This window comes from Anguilla anguilla, chromosome 16, assembly GCF_013347855.1.
Source record: "Anguilla anguilla isolate fAngAng1 chromosome 16, fAngAng1.pri, whole genome shotgun sequence".
Lineage (NCBI taxonomy): Eukaryota > Metazoa > Chordata > Actinopteri > Anguilliformes > Anguillidae > Anguilla > Anguilla anguilla.
In genome coordinates this window covers 17,430,927-17,455,806 of record NC_049216.1, presented here as the reverse complement: position 1 = coordinate 17,455,806, position 24,880 = coordinate 17,430,927, and the positions used below count along the sequence as shown (strand labels likewise).

At 44.4% G+C, this 24,880-nt stretch overlaps 3 protein-coding genes across 7 annotated transcripts in view; 2 read left to right on the top strand and 1 right to left on the bottom strand.

The window, feature by feature from the left end:
• The first annotated feature begins 227 nt into the window (after nt 1-227).
• On the top strand, nt 228-14,841 carry bbs4 (Bardet-Biedl syndrome 4). 2 transcript variants are annotated; one of them, XM_035395327.1, is made up of 16 exons: nt 228-315; nt 1,537-1,588; nt 4,709-4,788; nt 6,155-6,218; nt 6,512-6,623; nt 6,913-6,985; nt 7,487-7,540; nt 7,698-7,825; nt 9,013-9,067; nt 9,799-9,867; nt 10,439-10,591; nt 10,866-11,037; nt 11,577-11,646; nt 11,739-11,883; nt 12,036-12,246; nt 13,009-14,841. In XM_035395327.1, exons 1-16 carry the CDS (start codon nt 292-294, stop codon nt 13,176-13,178), a joined length of 1,632 nt encoding a protein of 543 aa, XP_035251218.1. In that variant the 5' UTR covers nt 228-291; the 3' UTR covers nt 13,179-14,841. The 2 variants fall into 2 exon arrangements, with proteins under 2 accessions (XP_035251218.1, XP_035251217.1); XM_035395326.1 differs by lacking the exon at nt 228-315 and having other exon boundaries at nt 1,510-1,588.
• Nucleotides 14,842-14,854: 13 nt separating this feature from the next.
• On the bottom strand, nt 14,855-24,108 carry adpgk (ADP-dependent glucokinase). Of its 4 annotated transcripts, none has more exons than XM_035395330.1 (8): nt 23,794-24,108; nt 22,499-22,739; nt 22,078-22,303; nt 20,750-20,812; nt 19,763-19,883; nt 18,770-18,966; nt 18,451-18,549; nt 14,855-17,938 (listed from the first exon to the last, which is right to left on the bottom strand). In XM_035395330.1, the coding sequence occupies exons 2-8, from the start codon at nt 22,720-22,722 to the stop codon at nt 17,378-17,380; spliced, it is 1,491 nt and encodes a 496-aa protein (XP_035251221.1). In that variant the 5' UTR covers nt 22,723-22,739; nt 23,794-24,108; the 3' UTR covers nt 14,855-17,377. The 4 variants fall into 4 exon arrangements, with proteins under 4 accessions (XP_035251221.1, XP_035251222.1, XP_035251219.1 ...); XM_035395331.1 differs by having other exon boundaries at nt 22,499-22,736; XM_035395328.1 differs by lacking the exon at nt 23,794-24,108 and adding an exon at nt 23,242-23,342.
• Nucleotides 22,215-24,880, top strand: part of LOC118215002 — a 57,398-nt gene continuing 54,732 nt past the window's right edge. Inside the window, exon 1 of the mRNA XM_035395332.1 lies at nt 22,215-22,324. The gene's annotated coding sequence lies outside the window, so the exon portion shown is untranslated. The remainder of the gene's footprint in view (nt 22,325-24,880) is intronic.

Sequence of the window (24,880 nt, the reverse complement as noted above, 5' to 3'; positions counted from 1 at the left end):
GAGCGACCTGTTTATTACACTTTTGTGGGACACCTGACAGTATTTGACATGGTATGGAACTAGTTCGGCTATTTGTATATCTGCGATTGATGTGTGGGTAGTGGTTGTATCCGAGTTTTTTTTTTTTTTTTTTAAATCATACATCGAGGTGTGTGTTTTATGTAACGGCTAGCTATTTTCTAACTATTTTGTTGCACTTGCAGCCATGCGATATCCCCATATAACCCACATCCTTCCCGTGAGGATGTTGCCCTGGAAACTAGTGAACAACTTCCTGTGCTTTGCTGGAAGATGGCGGAGGAGAAAGCTCGGACGGTGAGAACATTAACAACAAACTAGAGCACACATTTCAAAAATGTACACTGGGGTGTACCGTGTTAGCAGCTTATCCTGGTGATCTCTATGCAAAACTGATGTTAACTAGAATGTCTATGAGAAGAAATGAAAAATACGCGTCCAAATGGTTAACGTTAACGTTAGCTGGATGGCTAACGGTCGGTAAGACTAAAGTTGACGTTACCTAACGTTAAACATAGACGTGACTCTGGTCCAACACAGGTAAAGGGTGATGTTTTTCCTGTTCTAGAAATGACAGTTATTATTAGTTAGCTGGATAACGTTGATTACATGGCTTTGTGGCATTTGTGTTTGCCATCTTCTAACACTAAACACGTTAACGTTCGTTTACGTTATGCTAGCTAACTTGCAACTTCGTGGAAGGTGGGAATTTATTTGGTTGTGATAAGATGGCCTTGTAGTTTGCACTCTCCCACAGTTTGTCAAAGCCAGGCAACACTAGTGAATCCGCTAGTAACCTTAACCGATGTGATCTGGCATTTAACCCCTCCCCCCCACCTCATTTGCTGTTGTACCTCATTACAAAATATGTGCTATTGATTAGATTGTGGGGACTGTTCTGTTCCACCTGAAGTCCAAAATTCTTTCCTGTATTCCCCCTGTACAAAGATCATGTGACTGAGCGGCTTCTTGTTCCTTCTTGTTGATTGCTTGTCACTGTCTTTCTCCTCTCACTCTTCTCGTATTCTCCTTCACTGATTATGAAATATGCTCACAAACATTAACTGCTGAGCGTATTGTCTGTCATCGCCTAAAGGAGGACCGCCTTTAATTATACTTATGTTCCAACGCCCTCTGTCTCATTGTCTGTTCCCATTTGACGTTTTCTGTTTACAGTTGTATCTCTGAAACTCATGTGATATCGTTCAAATAAAAACAAAACATTTTCTTCCATTTAGACTTTTTCACAAATATTTCTTTATTCCACCAGACCTGAACTGACTTAAATGATAGTTGATTTGAATTCCATTTAATATTCTCTATATTATTTTTGTAGAATATGGTGTCATATGTATAATATTGACTGAAGGCATTTTAAGTAAAGCTGTGTGTCTGCTGTAGTGTGCTGTAATGTAATGTACATGTCTGATCTCAAATGTAATCTCCGGTTGATCTAAACTAAAAGCTTGATCAGAGAATATTTTCATGTCAATGCATGAAAATGCTGCTGTTTTTCAGGACCTTCAGCTCCCATTGGCCACCGAGACCAAGAAACCCCATCCCAAAAAAGGTTAGTGTTTTGTGCAGCCTTCCCATTTTCCCAGTCATCGAGTGTCAGTTTTTGCATGGAATATTTCATGACCTTTTTGAATTGCACAACTTGCCACAGATGGCACTGTCTCCTTTTCCAAGAAGAAAAATCCTCTTTGCATTTCTTACCACTTGGAAACCGTCATGATGGATGTTATGCTTGCCTGAAAGTCTGGCTGAAGTGCTGATGCCAGAAGAACATTTTGTCATTGAGTTGCCTCACTTATGACAAGCCATGTGCTTGAGGCTGTGAGTAGCTTAAAATGTCTGAAATGACATTGATCATACTTAGCATGCTCTTACATAAAGTATGATGAATATTTCATAGTGTTAATCCAGAAGATTGGTATTATTGTAAAACAGAGGAATTACTCTCTCTGATTGGAATTTTAAACCTGCATATTACAGAATTCTCTAGGATGGCTCCCCGTGTGTACCCTATCTATTTGTGTTTTTGCTATCGACGGTGACCATGGAGGTGAATGAATACCCACAAAATGTGACATACTGATTTTCTTCCAATCTCCAGTTAATCTTTTTCTTATTTTTAAATACACATTGTGTTATAGTGGAAAGCACCAGGAGTGCAATAAGGAGAAGAGTAGTGTGAATGTGGGCTGGTGAGGGCTTTGCAATTCCCTGTAAATCCACTAGGTGTTGCTGTGAGCGAGGGTTCATTTTGCAGTCCCAGTAGTGGAGAATAGGATTAAAGCTAGTGGGGGGAAAGCTGTCCTGAAATAGAACAGCTTAAATCAGATTTGGTAGAAGGCAAATGGGCAGTATGCCGTTAACATTACACACGTTGCAGTTAGGATGATTTCTTTGTTGTGTGGCCCACTGGGTTCGGAAACATGGGGCTCATTCTCGCCCCCTGCTGTGAGGAAGTGGTGATGCAGCACATTACATTGTATTACATTTGTGCATTTTGCAACCTTGCAGTTGCACCGGTTCCTTGATTTTGATGTTACACCGCAGGGTTTCAATTTGTTTTATCCACATCCACGACACAGCAAAACCATTAAACCATTCTGCTTGTTGGTACTATATTTCCTGCCTGTTCCATTTATGGCAGCATTATCAAAACATTTGTGGCTGATTTGTCGTAAGCCAGGATTTCCATGTGAAAGATGATACTAAACCAACATAGAGAAGGTGAGCTAAAGACTGATTGTTCTTTACATGTATTTAGCCATCACTTTATTGAGTGAGTATATGCACTAGTGTGTGTGTGTGCGCGTGTAAATGTGTATGCTAGTGGTAGGTGTGTGTGCACATACATGTGCACGTTAGTGTGAGTGCACGTGTGTGTGTGCGCGTGCGTCTATGCGTGCATGCATGCGTGTGTGTTTGTGCTTTCTTCTTGCCTGACTGCAGCTCTTGCCCTCTCTGCAGTGTATCTCTCCAATTCTCAGCAGCTTGCTGGACGCTGGGGACTTCTGGTTGCCTTAGAAACAGGGAGAATATCTCAAACCCAGCTCAGAGTTTAGAGCAATTAGCTGATATTAGTGTATTTATGATCTTTCATATCCATTGCTGCTAGCAACTCCAAGTCAGCTACTGGCTTCAAGCACCCCTGGGCTAATCTGACAATTTAGCGCACTGCTAAATATGGGGTTAATGGAGCTGAGGCTCTGTCAAAGCCCTTTTACCATCTCTCCTTACTTATTTGGAGCCAAAAGCTGTAGAAATGTTCTGCTTGTGTTCTGAGGGCTTGAAATCTTCATTTGTTATTGAAAGTATCTCCACTGTGGTCAGCAGTTTACATTCAGGAGTGAAAAGCATTGCCCAAAGCGTGAGACTAGTATGTGTAAGATGAATGTTGTCTAGTCCTCATCATTGGAGGTTGCGTTTAAGTGTAAAGCAGCTTTGTATGTATTGTTTTGTAAATAAAATTAGGTTGCATTGTTTCTAGTTTCTCCTTTCGTAGTCCATTTGTCTGTCTGAGCATTTGTTAATTTATGGGATTTTGTGCTATTACAGTGAGAAATGTCATTAAAAGGAAGTATTTCACATATCAATACTAAGGGTAAACGTGAGAAATGGAATTAAGCAGATTAGTCAGCACACTTAACGGCGATTGTCATTAACAGTGGGAAAATGCTCTGGCTTGGCTGAGTGAGGCATTTTCAGTACTGAGTCTAATGCACACAAAAAAGAGTGTGTCGGTAATGTCTGCTGTTGCCAGGGCTCCCAGTGCTATCAGTGTGATGGCTATCACTCTCTAGTAGGCAGGCAGACAGGCATGCGCGGGCTCTTCCTTTCTTCTGAGTGATTAGACCTTCTGGGAACTGGCATCAGTTAGGGAGGGCTCTCCCTCCTCCAGGAGCCGGAGTAAAGGAAAGGTGGTTCGGCATTCAGTGCTTCCTCTCGTACCTCCGGGTCCATCAGTGGCACCCGCATCGCCCCTCGCCTGGCGCACAGAGGGGTCCTGCAGCACATCGCCTGGCGCACAGAGGGGTCCTGCAGCACATCGCCTGGCGCACAGAGGGGTCCTGCAGCACATCGCCCCTCGCCTGGCGCACAGAGGGGTCCTGCAGCACATCGCCCCTCGCCTGGCGCACGGAGGGGTCCTGCAGCACATCGGCCCTCGCCTGGCGCACAGAGGGGTCCTGCAGCCCATCGCCCCTCGCCTGGCGCACAGAGGGGTCCTGCAGCCCATCGCCCCTCGCCTGGCGCACAGAGGGGTCCTGCAGCACATCGGCCCTCGCCTGGCGCACGGAGGGGTCCTGCAGCACATCGGCCCTCGCCTGGCGCACAGAGGGGTCCTGCAGCACATCGCCTGGCGCACGGAGGGGTCCTGCAGCACATCGCCTGGCGCACAGAGGGGTCCTGCAGCACATCGGCCACTCCGGCGCCAGGCTGCGGGCCCCGCTGTGGCAGGGAGCAGTGAGCGCCCACTCGCCGTGAGGAGGCCCGGGCGAGCTAAGGGCCTCTGCTTAGGGCAAGACCCCTGGGCAGCGGTGGGCGGGGCTTGGCGGGGTGGGGCGGTGGGCGGGACTTGGCGGGGCAGGGCAGTTGCGCAGTATGGCGCACGGGCAGAACGTGCTGTGCCGTATTGTCTCTCAGTGCCGTGTCTGCTCCACCTCTGTCTTCCACACAGTGCCAGAGCTGCCCATTCTGGAGAGGAGGAACTGGCTCATCCACCTGCACTACATACGCAAGGACTATGACACCTGCAAGGTAGGAGCGCGCGCCTACGTTCAGTCTGGTGCACTGCACACTACCCAAGCCCCTGCCTGGGCCCCTGCCCGCGTCTGCACTGGACCTCATGTGTTCAAGGCATTTCCATGCTAATTCATACTTGAAGTGTGGACTGGAAGATTTGGAATGCTTGATAAAATGACAGTTATCAAAGCTAACAAAAATCCTTTGATTGGGTGAAGATTATGGATTACTATGCTTGATAACTTAATTATTTTATCGTGTGTATAAGTACAAATTTGTCATCAACCATTCAGAAGGAGGAAATGAATTGCAGTGGTGTTTATTGATTTATTTTGCAGAATCCCGATAGTTTGCTTCAGTAGTGTACGACCAGTGGCAAAGATGAGAATACCCTTTGCCAAGTCATATGGCACTTTAAAATTATGTCTGTCTGTATCATTACATCTGTTTAGTAGCTGGTGACTTTATCCAGGATGACTAATCTAATACCTAGCTTTCATTTTACACGCTTGTCCATTTATAAAGCTGGGTGTTTGATGCGGTACAGCTCAGGTTCAGGATCTTTCTCCAGGGCACTACAGGACTGGCCCTCCTGAGCTTGTGGCCTGCAGCCGTGCGCGGCTCGTTTGGATCTCAGAGCCGCTGTGGCTGCCTGTGTGTTAGGAGCCCATAGGCTGACCTGTGGCACTCTAACAGGGGGGTGGTCCTTTGGTCAGGCAGAGCTCCTCTTCCTGCTTTGTTCTGCCCACTGCCCCGCTCACTCATTATTCATGGCTTCTCTCTGCGGCGGCGCACACATTAAAATGCATTACCTCCAACTGGGACCTTCTGCCTCTTATCTATCGTTTGTTTTATAAGAGAAAATGAGTTGCAGTTTGATCTGATTAAAATGTGAAATAAGTGCCACCACTACTGGTTTTCTCACTTTAAGGAGGATTTAGTCAAAAGACCATATTAATTCACTCACTAATGAAACTGAATACAATGCTCCTTTTTTCTGCCTTGAATATTTAGCTTCTATTGTTAATTTTGCTTTTGTTTTTGTTAGGCTACTAATATGAAACGAGATATCCTGTTATACAAAGAGAGATTGTTTTTGCATGATAGGTCATTTTGAGCCAGATCATATGATGTTATTCAGTATCATAATTCAACCTCAAATTGAACTGGATGCAATGTATCTACAGACAGGATATAGTGAGAAATCTCAGCTTGATGGGTTCAGCTCAGTGAGAAGGGGCCTGTGGCCCACTACAACTGCAGTGTTGGGTGCTAGTTCCTGTTGCATTGATATTGGCACTTTTCCAGTATTATTAACGTGTAGCTGCATAGATGATGGCGCTGCTGTTTCATTGTGTTTGACGTGTCTCTGTTCACTCAGGCGATTATCCGAGAGCAGCTGCAGGAGACGCAGGGGATGTGTGAATATGCCATTTATGTGCAAGGTACGCGACCTCAGCCACGCTATTCCCCGATCTCCAACAGGACCGCCTCGCGTTCCAGTTCCATTATTAATCTGGGTTACAAGCCCCCGGGCAATTGTGTAAAGCTTTTTCTGAACCACAGGTCGAAGGCTGTCTTTTAGTCTTTGATATCCTGCTTCTCACATCTCTACATTAACTCTTCTTCTTCCCCAATGTGCATTCCTGCTGCCTTACAGACAATATTTAGAAGAAGCGTGTTGGTTTATTCCCTCCTGTGTAAACTTAAAAAATACCTCCCTGCTCTGCTTGTTTAGCTTTAATACTCCGTTTGGAGGGGAAGATCCAGCAGTCCCTGGAGCTTTTTCAGAGCTGTGCTATCCTGAATCCCACCAGCTCTGACAACCTGAAGCAAGTGGCCAGATCCCTGTGAGTAGGGCACTGCCGGCTTTCTCTGCAGGCTTCGATCATTCACGCTCTGCTAGGGTCACATCCTCATAAACCACCTACTCTTGCATGAGAATATTCACATGAATGCTGCTCATTAATTTGTCATAGAGAATTGGAGGCAAAGGGCAGTGCCGTCAATGTGAAACCTGTATTTCATAAAGGTGTAATGCGTTTGTAGTGGTGATTTTTGTTTTATTTGTATCCATTATTAATCATGTAGCTAATGGGCTCTTATGCTTGTTTTTGGTGCTTGGCTATTTTTTTTTAGCTTTCTGCTTGGCAAACACAAGGCTGCCATTGAGGTTTACAATGAAGCTGCGAGACTCAATCAGAAAGACTGGGTAAGTAACTCTGTAGCCCGAGTGTCAGAAGAACAGGGTGACTAGCCCTACAGCAGTCTCCACATCAGTAGAACTGGGTAAAGGAGAAAGCTGTGAATCTGATATCAAAAAGAATAGATAAACAAAGCTTTTGGCTCAATATGAGAACAACTGGGTGAAGTACACGCTAGACACTGGACTCTGTACATGTGATTTTAGCGCCTTGCTCTCTGTCTTATTTAATTGCACTGGGCTGGTTTTCAGGATTGTTTGCAGCCAAATGAATGGAATCACCTATCCCCAATGTAAAATTCTGTATTTTATAGCACAGTGCAGATTATAAGGAGTGTATTATAAAGCAATGATAATGTATAGAGAATATTTTATAGTGAAACCAGAAAACGACTGTATATCCTTTGTCTGATTTTGCACTCATTCATTTTTAAAGCATTGTGCAAAATATGGCATGAATAAGACTGATACTTCTGTGTGATTATTCTGTATGTTCTGTTCTTCCCACAGGAGATTAACCACAATCTGGGTGTGTGTTATATCTACATCAAAGACTTCAAAAGTGTAAGTGTATCCCAGCAGTAAAAGAATTTGACAAGTGTTCCCTACCACTGAATGTGTGTAAGGAGCACACAAGTCATTTTAAATTCAACGGTGTGTAACATCGTTATGCTGTATGCCTTCCACAACCTGTATGCCTACTCTGCATTCGTCTCTCTAGGCTGAGGAGCAGTTAAATCTTGCCCTGCAGTTGAACAAACATGACTTGACATACATGATGCTGGGAAAGATTCACTTGCTGGAGGGGAACACGGAAAAGGCCATCGAAGTGTACAAGAGGGCTGTCGAGTAAGAATGCGCCACCCAGAGATGGAATATCACTGTGACGAGGGATAAGCAGACAGCACCGCACAGCACAGCGAACGATTAGCCAATCAAATTGTATTTGCTGTCCATAGTGTCTTTTTTAATGGAAATGCCACCGAGATGTATCAGGGAAATCATTCTGATTCAACTGTTCTAGGACATTTTTAATGTCGGTTTACTATGTCCCATCATACACTGTGGTACCGTAATATACCAATATTGGGATTTCATAGCAAGCATGGGGTTTAATATTTGTTTTGAAGTGCCAGAGACTGTTTACTGATTTGCCTTAGGAAAGTTTACTCTGGCTCACTGATTGTTCAATGTCAGTCTATTTGGAGGTCAAGTGATGCAAAGCGAACATTTTCTTTCTCTGTAAACTTGGTCACCATCAGCTCCCTGCGGCGAGCCTTTTCCCCTGCGGCAGGAGGAATAAAAGATGATTAAAAGCACCCAAAGGCTCTGGGCCTGCTGTGCGTTTAGCAGCAGCCATCGCTGTAATTAATCACATTAAAGTCTCACTTCAGCTCAGCTGCTTCTCCCAAGCCCTGTACTATTCGCAGCACGCCCTGCCACATTTAGTTACCATCCCCCCCCCCTTCCCCCCCAGTCCCACTGGTTTCTTTCCTGGAATTCTGTTCAGAATGTAATCACAAATATTTAAACTTTCACACTGGATATTTTTAGGGCCAGTCTTGGTTTTGCATAACCTTGTAGACGATGTCTTTTCGCCGTGTGGCACGCGATTAGCATTTTTGCGTGTCATTATGGGTGTGTGGTTTGGCTCCCTGCTGCTCAGACCCTGTTTCTGGGGGCGCTGGAGTAAATAACTGGGGGTGCAGAAGCTGCTGCGCTCTCCTTGCCCTGCTCATTATCACCGGCTTCCAGCAGCGTCGCTGAATTAATAAAGCATCACGGCACCGGGGTCTGTTTTAATGAGACGAACCACTGTGAACCACAGCGCGTCTCCAGAGCTCTGCTCATTTGCATTTCTTTATCTAGAAATGCCCCCGAGTTATTAATAAATAACAATAAATTATTTTTAATTAAAGCAGTTTAGCTCTTTAGTTACATTTGAGAAGAGCCGGTCTTCACGCTGGAGAAGAGGCCTGCGGGTATCTCTCTCTCTGTGCTGATGTGAGTGTGGTATTTGTTCCCTGTTCTACCAGGTTTTCCCCTGAGAACACCGATCTGCTGACCACACTGGGTCTCCTGTACCTGCAGGTGAGGCAGTGTCAGCCTTCAGACTCCATCAGCGGCCTGATGCGTTCATTTCCATGATGATGTATCGCATTGCCGTCAATGGTTTTCTGTACGACTGCCATATCAAATATGGAAAGTGGGATCATTTGTTTATGTGAGGGGCTCAAGCAGGTGCCGTTTTATGTATAAAATATGCAAAAAAAGCATGTCAATATGAGACCTGTGTTCCTACACATGTACTTACACGTGTTAATTAATATTTTTGGACAGCAGCATATTTACAACATCTATGAAGTTATACGTCGTCGAGGCATAGCCAATACCTACAGCCCTTTTCAGGGTTTCCTTCAGAAATAAACGCAGTGACCACATACAGTACTTGCCGTCCTTACAACATTCACTTTGTGGTTTAATTTTTATTTACTTTCGTGGTCTTTCCTTTTGCTTTACTTTACTTTTATGAATGTTTATATTTGCATATTAACTTCAGTTGGTAACGGGGAAGAATCACAGGGCCAAGTTACAGGAGGGGATGTAAGAAATACCTGCATATTAATTTATGGTTGTGCTTTTTAAAATTTTATGTGATTCTTGTGGGCCAGATTGTGTTGCAGCTTAATTTTACGTTGATATCAATAACTTGATTGGCAGATGAATTACAGCATAAGAATATGAACTAATATGAATTTACATTAGTTCAGCTCTGGAAGTTGAGCGAGTTCTGAAGTAACTGGTATAAATTTATTCCCCAGCTTGGAACATATCAAAAGGCATTTGAGCATCTGGGAAATGCTCTAACTTATGACCCCAACAACTACAAGGTAGGAAGCAAATTTGGGCTTTGATTTCTCTTCTGATCATGATGTTGAATCATTCTCATTGGAAGTTAGGACACTTCCAACATAAAATACCTATTCCCCAGTGAAATACATTTCCCCACATCCAATCAACATTCGTCCATAATTTTACTCACAAATGGAAAGAGTTTTTTTCTTCATAGTTTCAGAGTCCAGAGTTCACCAATATAAGACAAGTGAAAGAACACGTGTACAGTATATGTGTCTGTAGTGCGTATGTGCGCACGTTTTATGAGATTGCTGAACATATTGGGTGAGCTTCAATTGGAATCGTGTGGTATGTTCAGATGATAACGTGCCACACAAACACAGACGGTATGTCATTAATGGCATGGTGTTACTGTAGGCTACAGTGAGTGTCTTTGGATCTTTCCTTAGTGACCACAAAATCAAATGATTGAAATGCATGTGTGTGTTTACATATGTGTGTGTGCGTGTGTGTTTGTATATGTGTACATGTATGTATGTGTGTGTTTATGTATGTGCGTGTGCATGTGTACGTGCGTGTGTGACCCCGTGCCTTGGGCTTCCTCAGGCGATCCTGGCGGCAGGCAGCATGATGCAGACGCACGGTGATTATGACGTGGCCATGAACAAGTACCGCGTGGCAGCCAGCACCGTGCCCGAGAGCCCTCCGCTCTGGAACAACATCGGCATGTGCTTCTTCGGGAAGAAGAAATACGTAGCAGTGAGTCGCTTCTCCGTCCGGCCTTTTTTTCATCATTTCATATTCTGAATACATCTGGGTTTCACCAAAACTGTCTGCTGCGCTTAAACGGCAGTGTAACCTCTGCACAGCAGAGCTGCTGTCTGTTCAGCACGGTACGGAAGTCTAAATTACAGTCCCATAGTGGAGCTACAGGAGATGCTGATAAGGTTTCAGTATATCAGGTTAAAGCTACCAAGTGCCTGCCTCAAGTTCCTGTGCTGACCGTCTCATCTCCTCTTGTGTCACCGTACAGGCCATCAGCTGTCTGAAGAGAGCCAATTACCTGGCTCCGTTTGACTGGAAGATCCTGTACAACCTGGGGCTGGTGCACCTCACCATGCAGCAGTACGCCTCGGCCTTCCACTTCCTCAGCGCCGCCATCAACCTGCAGCCCAAGATGGGCGAGCTCTACATGCTGCTGGCCGGTAACGCGCCCGGCTTTTGCTGTTTGCACTGTGGTTTACTGCTTTGTTCTGTAGATGCATGACATGCACCTGCCTTCCTTTTGCTAGCTTGCTCAGTATTCACACTTTACATGTCCCAAGTTCATTGCCTTGCCCCATAGTCATAACCTACACTTGTAATGCTCCAAGTTCATCATCTTCCTGCAGTCATACCTTGCACCTGGTAATGCCCCATGGTAACTTCTCTACTCTACTTAGACTCATACTCTGGACTGGTAATGCTGTACATTCACTGCTAAACTCTGTAGGCTTAGGCTTTGGACTGGAAATACCCTATTTATCTGGTTTGCACACTGAAATTACCTCTTTGAAGTGACCTTCCTGAAGGCCAGTTACTGTATATAATACTGGCCAGTTCATTTGTATTAGTTCCAGCACGCTTCAGCATGACAGTGGTAAATCGTGACTCAATCACTGGGTGACTTTACCAGTCTTCAAGGGCTATGCAGCCGAGTGTACAGTGCACTGATTGATGGCCTTTTCTGTTTGTTTTTGAGCAGTTGCCCTGACTAATCTGGATGACGTGGAGAATGCCAGGAGGTCGTACGAACAGGCCGTCTCTCTAGACCAGTGAGTTTCTGTTTCGGGTAAATTTGCACATTCTCAATCCTCCTTAAACACAGAAACGAGCCCTTTACTGTGTCCACTCCTGTCCTCCACAGATCCAACCCGCTTGTGAATCTGAACTTTGCCATCCTCCTGTACAACCAGGGGGATAAGAAGGGGGCCTTGCAGCAGTACCAGGAGATGGAGCAGAAGGTCAATATGCTGAAGGAGAGTGGGAGCAGTATGGAGTTTGACCCTGAGGTACTGCTCCCTAAGCACTACTTCTCTCTTCATTTTCATTTTCTGCCTTTTAATGACCTGTTCTTGCGTAAGTTGTACGGCTGTTCATGTTTGGTAATGACTTGACTGAAGAGATGGTGTACCGGGTTTTACATTCCTGCTCTTCTGTTCAGCTGATAGAAATGGCCCAGAAGATGGCGGCCGCTTTGCAGGTGGGAGAGACCCTGGTGTGGACCAAACCAGCCAAGGACTCCAAGTCCAAACAGCACCCGGCTGCCCCCAGCAAGGCTGCCGGCTCCCAGCAGCCCCTGGGCAGCAACCAGGCCCTCGGCCAGGCCATGTCCTCTGCGGCCGGCTACAGCAAGAGCATCCAGCTGTCCACAGGTGTGTGACGGGGGTGTGCCCGGAGTGCAAGGCTCTTTATATCACTGTCATGCAGTCATTACAACGTGCATGTATGAATACCTGTGTAATGTGATCATTATGATGGTGATGATGATGAATAATAACATGGACAAGTTTAAATTACTCAAGAAAGCTGGAACTAAAATATTACTGTAATGCAGTAATATCTGCGGTTTAATGTTTTTGGCCCTGGGCCGAATGATCACAGAATCTTCTGTGTGTGAACCCGACTTCAACCCGGCTGTGCAAACCGCGATGTGATGAGAAGGTGCAGCTGACATCAGGCTTTAGAGGAGGGCTCACGCTGGTCTGCGCTCTCATGAAGACGAGAGTGGAGGTTCCAGCATTGAGTGCTCATAAAACACAACTGGGCATTCAAATCCAGGGAGAAAAAGGCAGGCAGCATTAAAAAATAAACTGGGGGAAAAAATAAGTTTTTTTTAACACCAGTTTCCTGAACACAGCCCTTATATTGTGTCAGTATATTTTGTAGAGAGGTCACACTATCATTTTTATTTTCTCTGTAACTCCAAACTCTGTTCTGTTTTGCAATGCATATTCAAGCACATCCATATTCATTGGCTTTATTGGGCTTGGTCACTATTGCAATTCTGGAAGCCAGTACTTATAATTAAAGTTATCCAGGTGGCAGTTTTTGCTTTTTTTTTGTTTTTGTTTTTTGGAGACGTTTGGAGACGGTAATTTTTGAGTTGGAGGTATAAACCTACGTGTGTCCCCTAGGCTCCACCCCCCTGGGCCAGCCGAAGCCGCCCTCTCTGCCCCTGGAGCCAGAGCCAGATGTGGAGAGCGCCCCGTCCCCGCCCACTGAGCCCCCAGGCCCCCCTGAGACAGAAGAGCCCCCGAAGCCCAAAGAGAAGAGAAGGAGCAAGCCCAAGCCAGTGGCTGAGTAGCACGGGGGGTGGGGGGGGGGGGTGGGGGAGTTCCCAGCGAGTCACACTGCCCAGGCCCTCTAAGGCCGTCTCTGGATAGGTGTGAAGGCATTCGCCACTACACTTTATTTTTAAAAAGTAAAAATTGAATAAGCGAACACTTCATTTAGTCCAGCACATTTGATAACTGGATTTCCCAGGGGCAGTGACAGGTCTTAACCCCTGGTAATCACCCCCCCACCCCCTCCATTGAGGAACAAGGGAACGCATTTCCCCAGTCTCCTTTATAAGGTGTCTCAGCGTCCTGCAGGCCCATGAGTTTTATAAGTGACCGCACAGTGTCATGGTACATTTTGTGCTGTAGTGGGTGTCGCGTACCTGACCCTGCATTCTTTCTTGCCCGTCGCTTGTATGTGAATGACTGCAGTATTACGCTTTGCATTGTGTAAAAGTGAGCAGCTTCTGTAAATTTAGTCATTAAGACTTCCACCTCGCACTGCCCAGAGGCAGGCTGTAGGTACACCCCATAGGAACACAGGGTTTACGAGAAGCACAAGCTCATTTTGCATTGCGCTGTTTCCAGTGACAGCACTCCTTTATTTACCTCTGTGTGAATTTAGAGAACGTGAGCTGAAGCAAAAGAAGCTAGAATGTGTTCTCTCATGCTTCAGAAGCATGAGGTTACCAGGTAAGTAAGCAGTAATGTCTGTAGAGATGCGTTGAAACAGACGCTCTAGCACAGCAGAAATGAAAGTACTTAATTATTTTAGGTTTTACATCTGTGTATGCAGATACATTTGCTAGCATACTATGGAGTAATTTGTTAGAAAACATGAGTCTGTTTTGTATCAGTTCATTAATTTCTCTGATGAGTGTTGTGTAGTTGTATAGTGCACTTTAACCCATTTAAATAATGTGGCATGGATCAGAAGCCAAAGATAAGCAATGCTTTATGAGGGCACTGAGATGACTGCCATGGGTGCAGTTGATTGTGTTTTCAAATTTCAGTCACCCAAATCTTTGAACTCAAGCAATTTATAGTGCTTGTATATAAAAACTTTAAAATTGGAAACTTAGTGTTTTCCTAATAAATAAATAAAAAGTTTGGACCCAAGGCTTTTTTTTTTTTTGCTATGATAAACAAGTGTAATTGAAATGCTTGAACTCCCCATTGAATATGAATAGTGTATCTGGGAATTTTGCCCTAGTTTTAAGTGGATCCTACAGTTTCTAACCATTTTGAACATCTTCAGTTATATGCTGCGTGACAGGGTAAGGAGAGTAGTTTGTGTTGAAGGCGTGTTTGTTAGCGTGTGCTAGGATGTCAGTGGGTACACTTGGGGGTTCAGGTCAAAATGTTTTTTATTGATTTACCCTGGGTCTCGTAAACAAGGAATGTATTTAAAAGAGAAAAACTTTAACAGGAAACATTTATATCTTTGTTTATTGAAATAGTTTATTTATATATAAAAAAAACGCAAAAAAAGAAATAAACCAGTTTGAAGTAGTACAATTTGAAGGCTCTAAAGTTAATGCTAATCAAGTGTCTAACATTGAATGCTTAATGAATAGGGCTTTCCTGACTGCATATTGTATCACGTTGTGCAAAGACTTCTTTCATTTTGTATCCTGTTATCCTGAATTTAAAATGTGTACATTCAAAATAAAATAATTTGATGAGAAACAGCCTGAAATGGTTTATATAGATAGATTTAAATATTTTATTTTTATTACTAATCTCTATGACACATCATGCTAAATTTCTAGCAGAGATACTAATCAAAGGGGAAAACTGTACATGTCAGTAACCATCAGCAAGGATTATACTTTGAGGGGAAATAAGACATTTGTATGAATGCATACGTATGCATATAGTATTTACCCATGTATCAGAAGGAACTGTTCTGACAATAGGATGACAAGCTTGTGCTGGTGGTAGTGCTGAAAAATTATTTTAATGAGCAGCAAAACCTCTAAACCAAATTATACTCTTAACATATACATTCATGTATTAATGCATTTTACTGCAATTACAGTTTAAAATGTATAATAAACAATACACACATTTTATTTTATCCAGAATAGTCCCTTTTCAAAGAGCCATTTGAAGTTTTGGAAGGTGCAATTTATACCATGTAGACTCATTGTACAGCAATTCGCTAAAGTGATTCATGTCAAAAATATTCTTATAATTTTAAAAAATAACACTATATATTTGGATTTATTCATGAATGAGATTAGTCTGAAAAGTACCAGGAAAATTTCATTTCGATAATGACTCAAAATGTTATGTTTGATGCCCAAGCCACGTATTCAAATAATAGTAATGCCATATGTCAATTTCAGGATATAGAAAATAAAGATTAAAAAACAAAAAGCAAAAGATTGATCTACAAATATTTACAAGTAGAGCTGGTGCCAGTTTTCAACCCCCGGGAACATCTAGACTGTCCAGGTAGACCTGCTGTGCCCATGAATATCAAGTATTCACTGTTACGCAAGATATGTTACAAATAAGACAAAGCGTTTAATTTTACGGAGAGCTAATATAGTCAGCTCTTAAATTAGGCCCCTCAATTAAGACAAATGGATTTGGAGGAGCTCCTAAAAACACTTTTAGATGACAGGTGTGACTTGAGGCAGTAAGGGTCATCTTTTGCCACTCAGCTCTGCTGTACTCTACTCTACTTGGGGAAGCTGCCCCCGGCTGTTAGGAGGACCACTTCACAGTCCGACAGTACCTCTTTCAGTCTGATCAGCAGATAGTATGAGAATTAATCTGAATTTTAGGCAGACATCTTGTGACAGGCGGTAAGAAACTGAACACAGTACAGACCACAGGGGGGCACACATTGGTCCAATAGTGCCAGGATGTGCGAGTGCTTTACCAATGCTGGTTCCTGGATTAATGTAGTCAGGTAACTGATCAAATTGTCATTACAGGCCATCAGCATTCCTGGACCAATGTTGTAGACCACAAACACAAAAACAGCACGATTTGATGAAAACATAATCCCTGAAAAAAAAATCTCATTTTTTACATAAGAAGTTAGATGCCCACTGAAGAGAAAAACAGGATAATACAGTTCAGGATGAATAAATGATCCCGTTCAAGTATGCAAATCTGGAAGACCAATTTCATTTTTGATCTTCGGGTCGCACTTTCCGCAAAATCAAACGTAACAAACAACATGAACAGAATTATGCCTACTTCAGTTCAATATAAGCAGAAGTTTAAATGGAGTCAATGACATGTTTAAGTAGTAACGCCATAATAAAGGCCAAGAATCCAATAATCAACTCCTAGTGTAATACACTGGCAGGGGTGGAAGTGCATAAATATTTCACTTAGAGCTGTGGTAGATAACACGTTCTGAGAATAGATGTGATCTGGCCACCCCATCTTGTGCAAGAAGGCTTAATAGTTTGGCGGGAAAGAAATCTGAATAGTCATTTAATGTATGTGCTACTCCATGTTCAGTTAAGACTTTTTGTGGAATTAGGAGTAATAAGCAGGATTCATTTGATAAGACTATCGGCAGATGCTTTCTGTACACTGCTTTTCATCAACGTTGAAGAACTTCAAAGACACATTGTTGTCTGAGAATATGAAGCATCTGCAGCGCACATACCAAAAACAGCACTTAAAAAAATGTTCCAGTTTATCATCGGTGAGATGGTAAGTCAAGGCCAGGTGGGTATGGATCTGCTCCAGCATGCCCTTTTGCGTTAGGTTAACATGATCATTCTCAAGCCTCGCCAATGTGCCTATTGAGCAGCAGGGTGGGAAAGAGACCAAATCTCCACAGGGCGCCCACCAGTAATGAAGAGTCAAACTTGATTATTACGTTCATACCCGTACCAAACTGGTCTTTGAGTGGAGATGGAGGCCAGTGAAGGCATTCATGTTCTGTACGCAATATTTTCCTTGCCCCCCCCCAAACTGTTTACACAAGGCTAATTGGATTATTTCACATCATTTGGATTATTTTCAAATCATTATGAGAGGTAAACAGTACAAAAACTCCTTGGAGTGTGGAAACAAATGGCTGCCAGAATGTGCCTTGGGTTATTGGGGCCTGTCCGTTATACAAAACACTGCCACCTACAGTGTGACGGACAAATTACCAAAAAGAAAAACAATCAGGGTGTCACAGGCATTCCACACTCCATTGCACATTGCTGAACAGAGTAGTTGTATTGGGGACCAACAGTGTCTGCTACTGCTGCTGCTGCAGGATCTCAGAGTACAGGAGTCCCTCTGCTGAGATGGCATCGCCCAGGCCTACTGTCCTTAGCGGCTGTTTGCAGACTAGCACGGGTGTCATGTAGAAGGTGACGTTGCCCCGGTGATAGACAGTGACTGGCATGGCGGGGTCGAGAGTCAGGCTCTCTCTGGGTTCTGAGTAGGAGCTGTGGAAGTTTCTGGGTGCCCGGAGGGTGACCTTGGTGGCGTCGATGCTCTCGAGCCCACAGGCCTGGCTGCCGGCCACGCGCGCCCCCGCCGCCACGGCGGCCACCTGGTTGCCCCAGTAACCGTCCACCGTGGCCAGGATGTGGTAGGCCAGGGTGTGGAAGTGGATGCGGGTGAGGTCGGCCTCGGATTCTGGATCGGTACGCCCGTGCCGCTCCAGGACCCACAGGAGGATGTCGCTGACCCGGCCCACGTCCGGCATGCCGTCCCAGGACGCCAGCTCAGAGTGGGGGCCCTCACCGGCCTGGGACAGGAAGAGAAGCTCCTGCTCGTTCAGCCCGATGGAGTTCACCATGGGAATGACCTGCTAACAAAACCACACACACTGTATGTGTTGCCCCGTTCGCCTGTAAAGCTTAGGTTTAAAGATCTAAGATTAATCCAACCTTAAATCCAAACTATTCTTTCACCAGTGGGTTATATCTCACCTAAAATGTTCAGGTTGCGATTTCCTTCCTCTGAAATACACAGACTGAAGGGCCTGTGAAATTACTCATGACGACTGGGATCAGGCCTTATTGACTGCATCACTAATGTGTGTTTGTGTTCACACACTTTACAGCAGCCTACGAAGAAAATTTTCTGTTCAGCATTTCACTGGCTGTGGATCTGCACTTCAGACAGTGAAAGCCAGTATTCCAGGATGGACGTTTATTACTTCCTACAGGGAAAACGAGATGCTCAACTGCCAGACTAAGCAACTGTAAAGGAAGACCCATTTTCTATTTGACTGAGCGCCATGAGCACATATGCGCATGTAGATGTATAGAGTATGGGACTGACCCATGACGTTTTAATCTGGTAAACCTACACATTTACCTCCTGCATAATGCGGTTCATGTAGTCCTTGTCAGTCATGCTGGCCAGCTCCAGGTGGATGGGGACCTGGTTGCGGACGTCAGAGATGGCCACCACAGCCTGCAAGTGACAACATTGTTCGCTTATCAGTCCGTCCTCACAGATACCTGGTATACCTGTCTGCACTGACAACCCGTGATCATCGAGGTGTCTCCACCCCAAGCCTAATAGAGTGTAAGTTGATAGATTCTTATTTTTTCTAATTCCACAATGCCTGTGTCCGCTTTACAAACAGTGCACTAATTCACCTCTATACCATTAAAGAGTGCTTTAAACTGACCTCCTTCAGCCTCTCCTCCCACAGCTCCCTGCCCTGGCCCTCCATCATGTGCAGCCCGGACAGCACCACCAGGTCTGGCTGGAACTCCTCCAGGCTGGCCACGAAGGTCTCCAGCGTGCTCATCTCCCCGTTCGCCACATCGTGGGAGAAGATGAAGCGGTTGGCTTGGGGCGCCCGCGTGGGACCCCACTGCTCCCCTGCGGAACCCCAGGAGAGACACGTGAGCGTTACTCCTGCATTTCAGCGGACCTCTGTGTGCTGTGTCAGGAGAGGCTTGTCTGCCTGCAGTATCCCTCCCACACCCAGACACACGCACTGCCACTCACTGTGTGCCGTTAGCTGCAGGTTTTTAATGGGGGAAGGGCACATCTCAGTCACACTTTAAGAAGTTAAAAACAGTTTAGTTCAGGTCAGTTTTAACAAAGTTTCACAATATTTTACCCTAAATGAATAAATGAGACAAACAGTGCAGGCATACTAACTTGTAACAGTGATACCCTGCTTGTCTAAAGCTATTCTCAAAATGTCCTTTAAGCACTGAGGGACGGTGCTCTTGTATAATGGAGCTACCTAGATACAACTTTAAGGACAAGCTCATGCCCTCCTCCAAAACATGCAATGCCAGGCACCATTTCATATCACACCGCAGTTTGCAAGTTGGGCCCACACAGACATGAGTGAGAGGAACACAGATTCAGACTGATTGACGTGTATTGAAAACCTGTGACCCCAACCAGTTTGCACTGGCATGGTCTGGATTCACTACCCAACCATGAGGCCTATCCATGCACTTAAACTCTTTAACACAAACCATTTTAGGAATTCAGGACTGGAATACAACCTGGCATCCCTTTAAAAGAGCCTGCTATATACTTAGAAACAGGAACCAAATCCACCATTGTTTATAGATTTCCACTCACAAAGCAAAACCTCAAGCATGTTGTGTGATAAGAGACTACAGAGAACCAATAGGGTGCTGCTAGACTTGCTAACCTGCTTTGTACTCCAGGATGAGATGGAACTCGTCTGTCTCCTGCAGAGACTGAGGGGGGACGACGATCTGGTCATCCAGCATCTCGTGGAGCCTGGGGCCCACGGGGCCACACAGCAGCACCTGTGCTCAAACACAGATGAAGGTTGGGATTTAACAGTCACTCACTCTCCAGTGAAGCCACCTGCCTGCCATGTACAACTGTACCAGAGAAGACTCTACTTTACCTGAGGGTTTGTGAACACACCCTTTCTAAGCAGGTAGTCTAACAGGTATCGCAATAAGATCAGGGTGCCAATTATGCCAGAGAACCCTCCTCTTTATTCAGGGGAAAGGAATGGAGTTGGTCCAGGGTTACCTTATACTGTAAGGATTAATCATGGCCATGTCACACATGAATGAAAAATACACCCAAACTGTTCTGAATTCATTAAGCATCCATTTTCCCTTTGTGTCTAAGTGCTCCATTTTGTTGAGTGCAGCTGATCCATGTGTACCTGTGCAGAGAAGAAAGGACACTGCGGAGGAAAGCCCACCCCTTTTTTCACACAAATGAAAGTAGGTGTGTTGTCCTTTCTACACTCATGAATTTACCATTTTCAAACATCTATGAGGATAACACCATGTGAACACATTCCCCAGAGTGTTTCCATTGTCCTTAAACACAAAGACCACCTTTTCCAGATTCAGCAAGGTCATTGAGTGTTAGATTACAGGCCTCCTCATTGAACAGCACACACACAATTCACAGCCAAGCTCTCTAAAGTTAATAGAGCAGGATTGTTCTCAGCATTCCTTATGGGAACTCTAACAGTAATTATGAGTCATAAAGGAAATTGGGGTGGATTGGCACTTGGAGAGTTTAAAGCTCTCCACATCAGAACTTCGCAGAATGTTTATTTGTTTAAGGCAAATAGACAAAACTGTCTTCAGATTCAAAACCATGCTCGAGTGAGCAGAGCCAAAGCTTTGGAGAGATCCAAACATACCATCAGCTGAGGATAGGTAGCCAGTTTTTGTCCAATCAGAGCTGCGTTTCCACCCACATACAGCTGGACGGGAGGGAAAGAGACAAGGCAATGGTAAGTATGAACATTTTATTCAATCCTTAGAAATGCATTACATTTCTTCTCCAGATCATTTGTTTGTTTCATTTTAGATGACACAATAAATTTGTATTTCCACTGCAACTTGCACTTCAGAGCAAAGTATGGACCGTACAGTAACTATGTATACATGAATATAAAACCCCCAAAAATGAATGTAATCATGTGTCATCCCAGAATTACAACATGCAGATTTTAAACAGAATGGTTTTAGTATCAAACACTGGGTGCAACGAACAACTCACAAATTAATCTCCTTGCAAACGTAACACACCTGAAAGGTCAGCAGGTCTCATTATCACTCAGTTTACAACAGCTTACGCACTTCCTGTAATTCAGGAATAACAACCTAATAGCGAAAGCCATATTATTGTTTTTGTTAACACAACTGAGTTGTGAAACCTGTTTTGACACCTTTGTGGGTACTTTCGATTTCTGGTTGATTTGTCATACCAACTGGGTGTTTTCGCCCTGCTTGCCTTGAGTGAATTGATCACCTCAGGTGTACCCTACCAATCACTGACCGAACCCACCACAAATACAACAGTCACACAGCACAGTCAAAACCTGACGGAACAGTCAATGGAAATGAAGGAGGCCAGGATTCTGTGTGGAGTTCAATCTTCGCTTGTACCCAGCACACCGCATATTTTGAAACTGAATGTAGAACATCATCTCATGGTAAGTAGAGCAGCCAGAGAAGGCCCAGTGCTGAAATGTTTAATTACTATCAAGCGTGCATGCATAATTACATTTGGAAAAAAAAAAAATCCAATCCTTGGGGTATCTGGTATTAATTCAAAATTAAATCATCCTGTCTTGGGCACATGCAATACAGTTAGCAGACAGATACAGTTACATGTCAGACGATTAAACTGTTACCATCTCCAGGTCACTCCGCCTGAAAAAACAGACAGAGCCTCTTAAAAATCGAACTGCAGCACAACAGTTTCTATCAACTCCAAAGACACACAGAAGAAGCCAGAAGTTGTGTGCTGTGGGTCTGTTCTCTTGGAACATGCAGCCCCTAAACTCTTCTCAGCGTGAGTCATGAAGCTGGCCATCGACTGTTGCTAGGGTACACAAGGCTGCCTTTACCCAAGCAGGCCCTGGCTCTTTGTGGTGGCTAATCACTATTCCTGAGATCACTCCTCCTCTCCTCGGGCCCAAATCTCAGCCGGTCCCAGGGCCCCTGTCACGCGTGCGGTTACCTGAGCCCCAGGGTACTCCGCAGCAGCTCGTGCGATCCTCTGAAAGGCTTCGCCGTCGCTGAAGAAGCGCTCCGCGGCCGCCCCCTTCTCCATGTAGTATGTGAAGGCCTCCTTCAGATCCTCTTTGGAGTGGAGCACTTCATGGTCACTGCCCTGCCCAGGATCGACAGCCAGGGCCTGGAGCAGCCCCACCCCCGAGACCACCACATCCACGCAGGCGTTGACCCTGAGCAGCAGCATAACGCAGGTCAGCATCTGCACCCTTGTCTTGTGCATTACACCTTACATACAAGTGCTGCTTGTCTAAAGCAATTTTAAAAATACAAGAGGTGTGAGATGATAATGACAATCATCCAAACTTCACATCCAGTGAAATGCAGTTTAGCATTAAGACGGATACTAGATACGGGCTGGAACTCACCCTACAGCCACGCGACTCCACTGGCGGGCAGGGGCAGAGATCAAGGTCTCCCAGGCACTGGAGATTATCCGCTCTATGGTGGGTGTGCCAGTGGGGATACCTTCAAGAGAGGGGGAGGACTGGGAGAGGTACTGCATCAGGCGTTCTGGCAGCTCAGGGTCCGTCTGGTAGAAGTACCCAACTGTCAGAGCCAGGACGGCAGCTACAACAGCCTTCTTCCACATGGTCCCCTCAGCGTCTGCTGTGTGTGAGCAAAGCACAAGATTGTTACATTCACATTCACAGGGCGACATAGCTCAGGAGGTAAGACCGGTTGTCTGGCAGTCGGAGGGTTGCCAGTTCAAACCCTGCCCTGGGCATGTCGAAGTGTCCTTGAGCAAGACACCTAACCCCTAACTGCTCTGGCGAATGAGAGGCATCAATTGTAAAGCGCTTTGGATAAAAGCGCTATATAAATGCAGTCCATTTACCATTTACATTCCCAGGCAACCTCAAGTTAGCATTCTTTTCCGATAGCTACATGCATCTTAAAATATTCCGCAATGGATCTATAACAGACTCGGTGCACTTGATCAGATGAATTTTGTAAATTATTTAATCTTGTTAGAAATGATCAGCTTCTTCCCAATACAGATCCTCCCAGGAAACGCCTTATCCAAATCTATGTAAAAGTAACTCCGACTGATTCACAATGCAAAACTTTACGATTGTTACTGAACGGAAAATGTTTACTTAATACTCACTCATTCATTACTGATTAATTAGTACGAATTAGTGTATTTAATTCATACAATTTCCGGTCGATTTCAAGCTAGCAATTAAAACGACCAAGATGGCCAACCAAGGGCATCTCTGTAAAACCACCATTGGTTTCCTATTCTGGATAGTTCCTTAAGGTCATTTATTCAATCCAGAGCGAGCAATCAGGATAGCCAGCAAGCTAAATGTAATCCCATTAGTAGTTGGCTAATGTTAGCAGTGACAAAGCAGAAACACCTGAAGATCCAATCACATAACACATCTAGTAAGCTAGTAAACATTGTTTGATTAATTAGTATAATACAACGGACTGAACTAGCAACCTAAAAAGCACCGGCGATACAACTGAATCTCCATGTCATTTACGTTGACATAGTTCTGAGTTGGCTGGTTTGCTAGCTAGTGCATAGGACAGCAGCTTGTGTACTTGGATCGCTAGCTAGCTATCCATATAGAAATATAGATGACCACACTGCAATGTTAAAACATACTTTTTACAGAGAAATGTCACTGTTGTAAATGAGGAAGCTACGAACCAGAAAATAGATGCGGCAGAAATCGCTACCGTTGCTTGACAAATTTTGAAGCGGGCAAGACAGGGCTGTTCAGGAGCCTCGGTGTTCAGACCGGGCGCCACGTCTGAATTCAGGGGTGCCCGATTCCTTCGTACAGCAATTTACAGCGCTACCTTTAACACGTAAGTTACGCCAAAACCTGACGCTTGTAGGTTGCTGAAACGCAATAGCAGTGGCTAGCTAGCTACTGCATTTCAGATTCCCAAGGCTGCTGCAATGGCGTTTACGTAACTTTGACCACTACATCCGCTTCTATTTGCGCTCCGAGCCGCCAGCGTATTTCTCTCATCGTTACGCGAAGTTTTGTTACTGTGACGCTGCACGTTGCCATGTTTTGAGGATCAAAAGCACCTCCGACGCCAATTAGGCCGTCTGAGTATTAAATAATTACGGAATCTTTGTGGAGTCAATCGGCAGTTATAGAAAATGTGGCCTAATTTAATTTGAGATTATATTTTCATTTAATACGAAACAGGCAATTCAACGAAACCGTACATAAAGGAGCAGCTAGGAAGTATGGGCCTGACTATTATCATGTGCGCACGTGCAGTGGACCTCAGAAAAGCTTCAACACCGTTCAAACATTGCTGATATGCATCGTTTATTTATCAAGTCGTAAGAAAAGTTATTGGCCTAACCTAAAACCGTCCTGTCATTTGTCCTAAACAGCAGGCTAAAGAACGTTCCTAGATTAGTACTGACCTTCGAACAAAAAAAGTACTATTTTGCATCTTTGCAAGCTTTTTATTAATGATTTTATTTATTTTTTATTTAAGAGTAGCAATCGCGTTTATTTGGAATTGGACATCAAATGTTGAAGAAACACTATTAACTGGTAGTAGATGTGCTCTGTAAACGCCAAGAGAGGAGCACGATTCAATCTCTGCAGAAAGTATAGTCAGTCATGATTTTCTAATCATAATGGCAAATAAGTCAGCATTGTTGCAAAAATGTATTAATGAAGCCCCTATGGGGAATATGATGTGTTGCAACCTTTTCGGGTGTCGAATACATAAAAATTACTTTAATAGATAATAAATACGCTTAC

Excerpts from the sequence above, each read along its gene's own strand:
- bbs4 (XM_035395326.1), top strand. The coding sequence starts at position 1,510 with ATGCATGAAAATGCTGCTGTTTTTCAGGACCTTCAGCTCCCATTGGCC. Across the intron at positions 6,624-6,912 it reads AAGCAAGTGGCCAGATCCCT|CTTTCTGCTTGGCAAACACA; the intron begins GTGAGTAGGGCA and ends ATTTTTTTTTAG. Across the intron at positions 9,868-10,438 it reads ATGACCCCAACAACTACAAG|GCGATCCTGGCGGCAGGCAG; the intron begins GTAGGAAGCAAA and ends GGGCTTCCTCAG.
- adpgk (XM_035395328.1), bottom strand. Across the intron at positions 22,304-22,498 it reads TGGAGTCGCGTGGCTGTAGG|GGTCAACGCCTGCGTGGATG; the intron begins GTGAGTTCCAGC and ends GCTGCTGCTCAG. Across the intron at positions 19,884-20,749 it reads CTACCTATCCTCAGCTGATG|GTGCTGCTGTGTGGCCCCGT; the intron begins GTATGTTTGGAT and ends GTTTGAGCACAG.